At 40.8% G+C, this 13088-nt stretch overlaps 1 protein-coding gene across 2 annotated transcripts in view; it reads left to right on the forward strand.

Moving 5' to 3' along the window:
• LOC112576686 (hemocyte protein-glutamine gamma-glutamyltransferase-like) overlaps positions 1 to 13088 on the forward strand; it is a 32911-nt gene that overhangs the window by 410 nt on the left and 19413 nt on the right. Inside the window, exons 1-3 of one of the 2 annotated variants that reach the window (XM_025259319.1) lie at positions 6232 to 6573; positions 9990 to 10051; positions 10635 to 10876. In XM_025259319.1, coding sequence (XP_025115104.1) covers positions 10636 to 10876 — 241 coding nt within the window. In that variant the 5' untranslated portion in view covers positions 6232 to 6573; positions 9990 to 10051; position 10635. Of the gene's footprint in view, positions 1 to 6231; positions 6574 to 9989; positions 10052 to 10634; positions 10877 to 13088 lie in introns of those variants that run through there. The other variant, XM_025259320.1, reaches the window with a different exon arrangement.

Raw genomic sequence — 13088 nt, forward strand, 5'->3', positions numbered from 1 at the left:
CTGATAGAGGCGCGCGTGCACTCTCTATCTATCTCTCTTTCTCTCTCACACACACACACGGACACGCTCGTCATCATCGCCACTGGCTCGTCACAGGTCGTGGTAACCATGATAAGGATGCTCACCTGCCCAGCTGCATTGGGATCCTGTTACATTCACAACATGAACTCTAGACCTACATTGTTAATGCAAGGCCTGAGGATATAGACATCCATACGATATATTGTAGTTTACACATCGCTTCCACTGAAACCGAAGAAGAAACTAAGAAGTCATTATAATTTAGTCTTTCAAGTCCTCCCATAATGAGATGTGCTATGGCATACATTTTACAGTCTACAACACATAAAAAAATAGTCTATATATTTAATTGTTTGTAAAAAAAAAATAGTACTGAAAGAAAAGTAGAAAGAATATTTTCTCGACATTATGTTTTATTCCTTAAAATCTTGGTTTTCTTAACCAATATTTTAACTCATTTTAAAATTAGCTTTTTAAAGCAATCCAGGAATATCAGATCGTTTCTTACAAAGGACTAAAATGTAATGCCCGGTATTTTTATAATTACAAAAATGCCGTTTCCTGTTTGTTGTGCAGATGCTGTAAACAGAATGTATTTCTTACTTAACTGTAATCCTTAACTATGTACTTTACATTTAATAAATATGTGCAAACCTTCATCTGTAATTCTATCTGGACTTAAAAAAAACTGTTTTGCAATGATGTATGACATCATAAAGAAAATAAGTTTTAAATTCTCGTTGGCATTCATAATCGTCACTGAAAGCTTCATGTACTGACTACAGGGAGTGTGAACGAACGAAGGAGTACAGGGAGTACAGGAGTAGGTGTGTGGCTGGGGTGCGGGGTATGGTAATGAAGACGTTAACACTGTGCTCGTGACATGTTTACTCGATAAATGCTGTCAGCACAACAACAACTTCACTCTTACGACTTTTTTTTTTTTCTCTTCTTGTCGATTTTTATATCCTTCTTTTTGAAATAAATGTGTCCCCGCGGGGTTTTCGCGTCAATGTTTTAAGTGCCCTGCATGCTCTGCGCTCTTCCGGAAGTCACGTAAGGTTACGTCGCTATTACGTGAAACTGCACGTACACACATGTTTGACTTTTGTCAACTGCTAAGAAAGGAATGCGGATCGGAAAAATGACAAAGACACAACAGAGTCTGAAGTGTGCTTGTCTGCTTATATCGAGATGTCCTCTGATTTTCCTCTATCGCTTGTAAAACACTTCGAGCTTATCTTTGAATCCGCTTTATAAATCCCATTATTTCTCATCGCCAGTTTAAATCCTTTCATTTCTCCTCTTTCCTCCTACCCTTCACCCCACCACCCCTTTTTAAGTAGAGTAATTTATTTTCTGGGATTCCTTGTGTGGAAGAAGGCTAAGTAATGGCAATGGTGACAAGCAAGGTATCTTTGTGTTTCTTTAGGATGTGCAGGTGCTATAAACAATGGGTGGAGTTGTGCAACTTGTAGATAAATACCCCGGATGCTCTGAGCATGTAGAATTTATTGCCATGTACCCGGAAATCACATCTTCAGGCTTGGCACCAACTCCCACCCATCCCACACACACACACTTATATACATCTGTGCAACTACTTTTAATGCGCTGATAATCATGCTTCTAAAGATACATTCAATAATGTTAGTGAGAAAGAAACCGCCAGATTAAACATTACAAACTTTTCCAAACTGGAATTTGAAAAAGTGCAGCAGATGGTATTAATTAACTGTTGGCCATCACTAGAATTAGCCGCAAGAGGGAAAAATGTCTCTAAAATGCAGAACAATATAGTTGTTATCAAGTTCTTGCCATTCTTAACTAGCCAAACTAAGCTTTTCTAAATTTTAAATTATTTCAAGATAGCTAGGAAATTACTAATTGCATTCCATTACAACAGAAAAAAATGGTCGACCATAGCAAAAATGTCTTAAAAACAGTCTACTTTGTGCCATTCATGCAGACCACCTGAATTTCATTTACCTTTCAATGCTTTCACTTCATCGTCCCAAACATTATTTCTTCATGTACATATGACTAAAATAGTAATGTCTGGAGTAGGAACATCTACTATTACAAGAGATTTGTTTTGTGGTTACCATTACTCAGTAAGCATCTTTTAGAAAATAAAGACAAAATTATGCCTTAAAAGTCCGTTCAACTGATGTCTTCTAAACTCAGTTTGTCAGTTCAAGATTTGCTCAGCCATGTTGTAAGGCCATTAGGTGCACACCACAGTGACCTTTGTCCTCACACTTCGGTCGTGGCGACCTGTGAACAGGTGAACAGTTGGAGTTTTCATTGAATTCTACGGAAGCTTTTTGTCCTTTTGCGGTTTTCGTTTGAGTTTTTAGAGTATGGTATGCCCTATCAGTCAAGCTGTTCATTTTCTTGAGAGGCTGAGGCAGTAGAAGGTCACCCACAAATACAACCTCCAGCAAAACGTGTCTTAAGATCCTGTTGGGTACATATTCCCAGAATAAAACTGATACACCCTCCGCCAACTCTGCTTTGGAATCTTAATTAACTCACTGTGCGTGATCTTGCAAGGAAGCTAACATGGGCGTGGTTTGACAGTCACACACACATTCTAACAGTATTACGAATGATATTACAAATAAATTAAATGAAAACATAGAACGCATAATCATATCTGGCAAATTTCATTACATAATCATGATATAGAATCGGTTAACTAAAAAATTGCCTTCAAACGAAAAACTGTTTTCTTTCTCTTTATTTGAGAAGACAATGGTGATCGTAATGCGATTTAATGGGAATCAATGGCGACTTATTTGTGCAAAATCCACTTTTTAGTCTTTGATGATAATTGAAAACTCGAAATATGTGTGTGTATAAGAGATATATGCTTTGAAAGAAAGATGGTAAGTGAGCGAATGGGGGATTGAAAGAGCGAGATCGTGTGTGACCTGTGTCTGTGTCTGTGTGAAAAGGTATTTTAAAAAAATTAATTTAAAAAAGAAGTGCAGACGGGCACAAAAAGGCTGTTCAGACTAAAGGAGAGAACATTGCAAAAGACACACGCGAATAAAAGCTAATATTTGCACACCACCTTTATATGAAAGAAAAACTCATGGCGACCGATGTCTACACCGCACTACTCTCATGACCTGTGTCCCCAAAGTCCCGTTACTCCGCGCGTAGCTTGATATACTGTACACTTCAGCCCTCGACGAAAAGTAAATACGGGTATTTACTTTAGCCCTTACTTAACAACCTTTACTGTCAGTCTCGATGCATACGTCTGGGGCTCGGGTAGGGATCTTGACCCAGAAAGAAGCTTAGACTGGGTGTGTGATGGTGCAAAGATGAACCCCTTGATAGCACAGGTGTGTGACAACCTTCCTCTATGAGGAGTATAGCAGATATGGAGATGGAAGATGCTGAAAAAACAATTTTTTTCCTTTCTTTCTCTGATTTTCTAATCCTCTGTACATCTTTGTTATTTAATATTAAGAAAGGCACGCCCGAGGGTTGTTAGCAAGAGTTTTAACGGCAGGTGTTGTCGACGTGTGTGTGCGCGTGTAGAGACGAGGAGCAAGGTGCGGGTGGAATACTAAATGTACTGTGTAATAGCGGGTACTTATTTTGGTTCGCACACTAAGGGAAAAATGAAATGGTTTGGGAAGTTTTGCTTTGTACCAATTACAATGTATGTACACGTATAATAATAAACCGTATTTTCAAGTATTGTATGTGTGCACACGCGCCTGAGACAGTTAATTTCGAATGAATAATTACATACTTTATTTCAAGTGTACTTTTTTTTTACTGTATTCACACAAAAAATTCAGTCTGGAAAATAAATATTGAGCAAGTCAAAGGTGAAAGTAAGGTCAATTTTACTTTTCATCCTCCAGACCTATGAGGTCACTACAAGGGGATCCGCACTCATAAATCTTATCGCAGTGCGAAATGAATCGCAGGAAAAAAATGCCTTCAGAAGGTGTACGACTCCCCACGGTAAGTCGACCATGTGGCGATTGCAATAAGCAAGTTGGGAGATCGTGGAGGCATGGCATCAGGAATGGTCTTTGTTGGTGAGTTAAGAGCTGAGGTATGTGTACATGCTGACGAGACACGCTGGAACAGGTTCAAGAACCAGTAACTCTAGCGGATAGAGAGAAGAATGAAACTAGGTAATGCATGACTAATGCCCGCAAACACGAGAGAGAGAGTCTTCGGGATTTTTTTTTTTGCGACAATATAATAAAACATTAATTAATTCCAGTTAAAAGCATCTCGATTGCGTTTTTCTTGTACCCTTTGGCGCACCTTTTGAATCTTGTTTTGCTTTGTTTTTTTTTTTTTTTTTTTTTTTTTATTATACTTGCTGTGGTTTGCTGGTTCTTGTTCTTGGGTAACAGCCATCAAGCTGCTTAAAGTTGTATCAAGTATTATTTGGATTTTCCTTATAATGGCCTGGTTATATTCCTCTATCCTGATTGCCTGCGCAGGACTAGTCACATCTTTCCATCTTCGCTTGGTTTTTTTTTTTTTTTTTTTCTGAGCAGCAGATTCCGCTGAATACGTTTCAATGAAAACTGAAGACATTGTTTATGTTAAGTGTTAGCTCGCATAAAAATGGTTTGCATGCATGTGTGAATAATGTACTCTCTTAATCTTGGAACACATGCACACCCTAAACACGCAGCACGGCTTTTCCTGTTTGCCCTGTGTCCTGCACTGCAAAGATTTCCACAACAGTTTGGCAAACCTGTTTGGCGCGTGTCTGCCGCGTGTTTGCTGTTTTACAGCTTGTTCTAAAACTTTTTGTTGCTTGTTGAACAAGGGCTCGCCAACTTGACTGACCACGAAGCCATTGCAAAATAGAAGAAAAAGAAATCTCCTCCCACGTGCCAGCCATTTGAGTTCCCTTCTTCCGGTCTTATACTCTTTCGCTATTTCTTGTACTTTTGGGGTTTTTTTTTTGGTTGTTGTTTTGCTTTGATCATGTTTTCATTTTCTGTTTTATTCTTGTTTGTTTGTTTTTTGTTTTGATTGTACTTGCTTTGGCTTTTTGGTTGTTGTTGTTGTTGTTGTTGTTAATGTTGATGATGATGATGACGATGATGATACTCTTTGTATTGCACAGGCTTTTTTGTTTTTCTTGTTTTTCTTTGTTTGCTTTTTTTAAAATCTGCTTAATCTTGTTCACACACACACTCTCTCGTTTTATTGTTACCTTTCTTGTCTACTCCACTCCTTCGTCCTCCATGCTCAACCAGTATTAATTCTTCGGGTGAAATACTGTGTTTGTGACGTATGATAAGTATACAGTACAAAGATCGTACACTCAGCAGTGCCCACGTGTGGGTGGGAAGTAGCTTCCACCCGCTTCACGCCTACGCTGCACAGCGAGTACTCCTCGTTCTTATTATCTCGAAACAAACATCCTGCTTGGATACTGCAGGTGCCTGTAAGTAAAGTAGTCAAAAAATTGATGCGAGACTTCTGTAATCCGTCTTCGGTTTGCACGTGCACTGCTGCCCATCCCACCGCTGCTCTCTCTGAATACTTGAAGATAATAAAGGGAAAACATCACCATTAAGATCATGAAAATGTCTGTGGTGATGACTTCAGTGACAACGATGATTTTTTTCAACAGTGAAAACTGAATCTGGCTTTTAAAAATGGTCTAACGGCAGTGCATTAAAAATTTTACATTTTTTTTTTTTTTTGTTGTGAAGATTACGAGGGACGGAAAAGTTGTTATTGTTCAACTGACAAGACATTTACCTTACTGAAATCTTTCTTTGTTTACAAGTGTGTTGTTAAAAACAAAATATAAGAAAAACTATATCCTATTTCCCTCCTAGTCTGCCAGTCTAGTTTGTACCATGTGACTTGTATGCGAAGTAATATCACTTAAACCGATGATGTATTGTGCCAAGAAAACATTCACACACACACAAACGCACTCTTTCTCTTGTTCACTCACACACACAACAAAGAAGACACTTTGTGTTCGCGCCTGTTACAGCTAAGTGGTGTACAAATCAGGGTCATCATCTGCTTCCGGTCGAAATTGTGATGGTGTCATTCGTGCCGTGGGACAAATGCATCCAGACCCTGGCAGACTGTCCGTCCCAAGAGCAGCTCTCTCTCTCTTCCTGTGGCTCTCTATAGGTCCTGGCCTTTACCCAACTACAATTTAGGCCACTTCTGCAAATTCCTGTACATGACAACAGTTTGTACAAGAAAGGTTAGACTCTGGTGGAGGAAGACCCACAGCCAGGAAAACCAAAAGAAGACAGAAGGACTAAAGAGATGTAAAATCGCGGCGCCTCGGTGGTTGCAGTACAGGGACAAGCGACAATACAAGGTGTGGCAGTTGAGTGGGCAGGACGACAGGGGGTTTGTGGGAGGAGAAACATGGTAAGGCCACACTGGCAAGCGAGATAGGCGCTCCCGGACCCACTCCTGATACCATACCTGCTTTATTTAAGACACGACAGGACCTTGGTGTCGTTCTCTACTGAAGCGAGCTGGTCCTGCGACAAGCCTCGTCCCATCCACTTGCAGGTAGGCCAGCTCTTGTTTGTATACTTTACCCGGCAGGTAAACGATCAAAACCAACTATGGAGTAAGCTTTGTGCATTTTAGCTGCTTCACAGTGGTGAATATTGTGGACTGATGAATATAAATACACACGAACCTATCTCTTCATGACATTTAGACATGACCTAAGCTAGATAGAAAGATTGAATTTAGCTAGGGTGAACCATGCATCTACAAAATCACTATTTCGGTTCCGTTTTCAAGCTAAGTCCATAGCTCAACGCTTGAATGGTAAAATAAAATTAAAACTTCTAAGAAAACATCATGTAGTTTAGACATGCTACTGAGAACTGGAGCGATGGAAAATGCAGAGAATAAAACAACCTGTCAAGCTATTTCACTTACCGACCTCAAAGGTTATCTTACAAAAAAGTATTTTATGTCAGGGATGATATCAAATTTGTCCGCAGTGCCAGCGAACTGGTCACGTGTCAAAAAGCCTCTTAAGAAATTCAAGGAAGCTTATTCGTGAAAATACCATCTTAAAAATTAATTAACATTCTGGGAAAAAATCTAGTTAAAATTGAAACAAGTGGAAGAAAGTGTTCTAGAGAAACTCAGGAAGAGCAAGAAAGAAAAAAAAAATGCTGATCTTATACATTCCACTGTCATTAACTCATTCATTCATTAACACACCCAGGAGTGGGGAGAGCTTAACCAGATGAATGTTGCCCCAGTAGCAGGTTTTCTTACAACCCTGCTGGCTTGCGAGACAATATATCAGGCTACTGTACTTACAGGCTACAGGCCCCAGTCCTTGTTTGAGTCCCGGGCAACCCCAGAGCTTTCAACCGTAGGAACAAGCCAAACAGTCCAGAAACTAAAGATTAAGAAAAGGTAGATAAAGATGTCTGAAATGTCAAACTCCGCGTTCGGTGTGTAATGATGTACAGATATCGCCGTTAGTACAGAGAGGAACAGACAGGTCTGGTAGTGGGAACACGAGTGAAGCCGAGTATTTATGTTTTATAAGTTACTGTATCTAGGACACAGAGCCATGTGCTCGAAGCAACATTAGACACTTTTCCGAAGCAGTTATTGTAAAAGTACTTAAACTCCCAGAGCTATATGTACATTGTGGTGCACTGGACCCCCGCTCTAGTTAAGGGAAGGTAAATTAATAAATCAGTCACCTGGAAACATTCTGGTACACATATACTGCGTCCACAGAATTTTAAAAATGCTAACCCCGGAAAAGAAAATGTAGATATATTTTAGGATAGTGGGTCCAGTCCCGAGACCTTCCCGTCGTCAGGAAAGACAAGTCTCATTCATCTCGAGAATGTTGCCCTCAGCGGCTCCACATGTGACAAGACATACACAGAAGACACATGTCTAGTGACAGACATCCCCGTATACCTACTGAGTCTCGCTTCACTGCACACACACGGAGAGAGTTTATTTTTCATGCTCGCTGCTTGTAAAGAAAGAAAAAAGGCGAGCTAAGTTGGAAGGTGTCGATTGTGTTTCTCAGATATTATTCTACACAGGTTATTAGTAATTGAGAGCTGATGGGAGAGGATAGTTTCATAAAGATGAAAGATGTGAGAGAAATTTTTTAATATTGAAAATTCTGGCTGGAAATAAAGAATGAAATGGTCAAAGCCCAAACGCTGTTTGGAAGTGAGTCGATGAGTAGGTCTGGTGTTAGGATGATTATGTTTGTGTGTGTGTTTGTTTGTTGTTTGTTTTTTTTTTATTTCGCACACGCCTACACGTACAGACACTTGAGCACAAACACACATAAAGTTGTGAGCCCGGACATGCCTGAAGCAATGTTTTGGTAATGAAACGAAACGGAAAAGTTTTTAAGAAAAAAAGTTTTTGTGCACTTGAGTGACTTGTTTGTCCTGCGCAGCAGTGTGTGCTCAGCAGTCTAATCGAACTGTGAGGGGCTAAGAAATACACTAAAAGTTCATGCTTATTACATTAAGGTGAAAGGTTAAAGTCGCAGAGTACTGAAATGGTTTCTCTGTACACAGCACACGTGGGAGGCACATTCCATTCCTCTCCTTTGGTAACCTGATAGGTCAAGTATACTTTTTACTGCTGAGTAGGCGGGTTGGGAGAGTTTTCCACTTACAGGCACGAATGCGATTCATCCATGTAAGTAGATGATGAGCCTCCTTTCTGCAATGCTAAGCTTAACGTTGGACATGTATATGAACTATTCACCTGCAATAACTAGAGCATGGCTGATATGATTTTTTGTTTGTTAGAGAGCACACTCTCGTCTCATGTGACCATGTCACAAGTCCCTGTAAAGACATCCCTGTCGAAATAACACCTGTATGCCATTATGGATAAAATTATTTGCTCGAACTCCTCCAAGTGCATTTTGCGTGCGGTTATTATCGAGTTTTATCAACCTGAGGTGGGGAAGGGTGACATATCTGTTGTTGACTTCGGGTCTGGCTTTTTTATGGGGAGGCGGTGCAGTGACAATTAAACTTTTGTCACCGATACAGGAAGGATCGGGTGTCTCAGATTGAGACCTCTCCATGTGGTGTCTGCCTACAGGACCTCCTTATTTTTGCTGCCTCAACGTGAAAGACCAATAGTCTTCCCTCCCTTGTTGTGCGTGGGTGACGTCCCTTGTCGCTACTTGCAGAGAGCGTAGATATCTACCTTCTCCGCTTGCACTTTCTTTTCAGTGTGGCCGGACGTGAAGGCAGTTTTTAACGTCCGTACACAGCATACAGAAATAAGGGAACACCACTAAGTATTACAGAAACTGTGTTTTATTCTGTTGAGGTGCGAGGTAAAAAAAAAAAAAAAAAAGAAGCCTGATGTATTCACTTTCAACAGTGTAAACATTCAGAACTTACAGAAATACTGTAGGTAATAACATAGATACTGTGTTGCAGTTGAAAAAATCTATAAATATAATATTATGCATTATCTATAATGTATCTGTTGACGAAGGGAGTTGTTTCTTAAAATATTCATCGCGTGTTTATGAATGAACTCATTTCAGAAGAGTAGGTGCAAGGAGAACAAGAGATTGTGAGAGAAAGAGAGAGGAAGTGGGAGAAAAAAAGTGTGTGCTTGTGTGTTGTGTAGAGAGAGAGAGGGAGGGGAGAATATATAAAAAGATTTGATGACTTTTTGCCTCTCAAATTTCTGTCACCCCTCACTCACTACTAACTTATTTCCGCGATTAACCTCCACTTGTGCCGAGTTCAACGAGTTGAAATGGAGTACATGCCAGACTCAAGTGGTCTGTAAATAAGGAGGAAAGACTTTATTACAAAATAGGATTTATACCATCATCTCTCTTACTTTAAATTATGAGAACAGGGAAGAATTTTCTGGCTTGACATGAAAGAACATTTATGCTGATTTTGGAAAAAGAAACTAAAGAAATTTGTTGTCTACAGGTCTTCGTTTCACTCGTGTGAATCACCGGTGTGATCCAGCAGCAGCGTAGCACGACTTACAGGTAAGTGGATAATGCCCGACCGTTATATCACCTACACTGTCAGGTAAGTATGGTGGGGATGTCTAAGGTCTGGTAAACGACTTGCAAGTACAACAGACCTTGGGATTTTGGTATTTTTTTTTTTACATACACATAAGATGAAATATATTTTTGCTTGTTTATTAGCTCGTTAGCTCAAGAAATGCACATCTAGGGTCACTGCCTTGAGTCGGGGTTTGCATTAGTCAGGATTAGTTAAGGGTTAAAGTTTGGGTTGAGGCTAATCACGAAATACGTGAAGACAAACACCAGGATGTGCACGGGTCGTTCAAGTCGGTTGGGAAAGCAACGTGGTGTCGACGTAGTCCAGTCTCCAGCTGTTGATAAGTATAAAGATAAGTAACGCTCACTAGAAACGAGGCTGTGAACAGATACATGCAGACAGACTCAACAACTTGCTACCTTTTATGTTGTGCTCAAATTAAAACTAAAATGAAAAAAAACGGTTGAGCGGACAATATTTGGGGATGGAGGAATAGGGAATGTGGAGAGTGCGGTCGTCAGTCTGGCCTCTCTGACCTTGTCTAATTTCCATGTATGCCAGCATGTCGCACGGACGGAGAGCAATCGCCTACCCCCGGGGTCGCATCAGCTACCTCCCAAATGTGGGTAGCCGCCCAGGCCGCCACGTCTACCCGGAGCACTTCGGGTGGAGTAACAGCAGCAGGTACACGCCGTCGCGGGACGCCCTCAACATTGATGCCCTCTTCAACTTGTTCGAGTACGGCAACGTCCCTGCGCGAGAACCGAACGCGACGCGACCCTCGTCTACTACAACACCAGCGAGTGAGTTGCGCATGCGTGGAGACGAGTTGTTTGTCCTAAATAACTAGCATCTTACACTGAGCTCTATTCAGATTTTAAGGATATAAATTATAAATTTGTTCGGTTTCTCAGTTATCTTCTGCTTTTAATTTCAATCTACTAACTGGACGTCCCTTGACTGCGTCCCTTTCCCTTATCAACCTTCATTTCGAGGGAACTGTGGTTGTTTTTATTTATTTATTATTGTGATATTAAGAACTTGTTATCTCAAATCACGTTAGTCGTCGCAGGACCCACCGACAATGGTTTGAAGACAGTCTATGGAGAATTAACTTTATAATGTAGTCTCCATCTTACTGACCTTCAAAACGAATCATGTCGGTTAATGGTGAGTCAAGGAGATGATCTCAGAGGAGTATAAAAAGAGAAAAAAACAAGCATTTTTATGTCCAGTCGAGTGCTATAGAGATCTCCAGCAGCCTCGTTATGAACCAGAGGTATACTGTATATTCATGTCATGGGGCTGTTTTACCTTTCCTCAGTACCTTCGGCAATAGAAATCTCTCTGTAACTATAGCTATGGACCTTGTACAATCCCTCTGTAATAGTAGCTATGGACTGTGTTTAATCTCTCTGTAACTATAGCTATAGACTTATGCAAGCCTTCTATAACTCTACAGCTGTGGACCGTGCTGGAGATATCTAGATCATCAGACAACCCACTAATTTTGTATCTATTTCCACTTACATGACACTGCAACCTTTCAGCTCATAGCTAACTCTGAAGACAAAGTAACTTATCACTGGTTTATGACTAAGGTCCCTTCCTGACTGTAGACTACTGCGTACATTTTTAACCCAGCTGGCAGACACGACATCCGATATAAAACCTAAAATCGTGGAATGGTATCCATATAAAGGATCTGTATTAAAACCAGTATTGCCTTTGTGCCTGATAGGATAAGGTCTACACAGAAGCAGTCCTTAGTGCTCTGCACACTGACTTTAGGAGCGGCTGGTCTCCCTCTCGCTTCTCTGAAAAAACGAGGGACAAAATGTGTACGCATGACCGACTGAAAGCTCTACACGGGGATATTGTTGTATGTTTGCTGATTAATAGACTAGTAGTTCCTTCTTTGCAGCTTTTGTTCAGTCAGTGCATTTACACACAATTGAGAGAGAGAGAAAGACGGTGAACTGTGACCCCGCAGTCAATCTTCAGCCCCACTCCCCCACCATTTGAGTTCCCTCAGCACGTATGTGTATGTGTACACAACAACAGTTTAGTTCGTGAGTAAGCGAGATCACAACCTTGTAGCGCTTGACCTCTTTAAGTCAAGCAACAGTATCAACGGTTTTTTAAGAACAGACGAGAGAAAATAGAGGGGGAAAGGGGACACCCCCAAAAAAAAAACAAAAAAAACTCAACGAACTTGTATGCTCGCGCACGCTCCCAAACAATTTAGGTGACGTTCTCCACCCAGATCAAATTACTTCTCTTACCTAGAGAGGGAGAAAACAAAAGTCTCAAGGACTCATAGTTCTGACATAGTGTACAATGACACACATCGTGCGCCCTGAACTTTGACCAATCAATGTCCATGCTGTGTGTGAAAATCAGTTAAAAGACAGAACGGTTGTCCAATCGGTAGGACAGGGAAATGTATTCTTTAATTAAAAAGATAAATTTCAGAGAAAGAAGGCCAGACTGAAAATTAGATTTTAACTTAAGTTTAGGTGTGGCTGATACAATGTGCCAACTGTGCGTGTGGATGGACGGGCGGGTGAGGAGAAACTAACTTTGTCTACTCGGCCTGAGTAGCATGATCAGATTGTCTCCCTTTGGCGAAGGTTTGCTCTGACAGAGCCATAAATGGAACAAACTGAAATTTGAAATTTTGTTTAAAAAAAAAACACACACACACAAGAGAAACGTGCATAGGAGGCTGCTGTCCATCTGTTCCACTTTATTATATCGGACCGTGTGCATCCAACTTTACCTAGCTTTGCATGAAGCCAGTCTCCGCCAGGCTAAACTGCACAAGTTGCGGTTGTCTCGCGCTGCAATTTTATTCTTACGACATAATTATACTAGCGGCAAGATGAAAGACAGTCGACTATCTCGCTCTCTCACGTGCGACCGATGCAGCTGCGAGTCTCGCTTGGGTCAGGGTGCACGCCTCAAAGGAGCCGCCGGAGCTGTGTGCAAAGCGCCCTCTCGTGGGCCTCATTA

This window comes from Pomacea canaliculata, linkage group LG12 (assembly GCF_003073045.1).
Source record: "Pomacea canaliculata isolate SZHN2017 linkage group LG12, ASM307304v1, whole genome shotgun sequence".
In the NCBI taxonomy this organism is placed as follows: domain Eukaryota; kingdom Metazoa; phylum Mollusca; class Gastropoda; order Architaenioglossa; family Ampullariidae; genus Pomacea; species Pomacea canaliculata.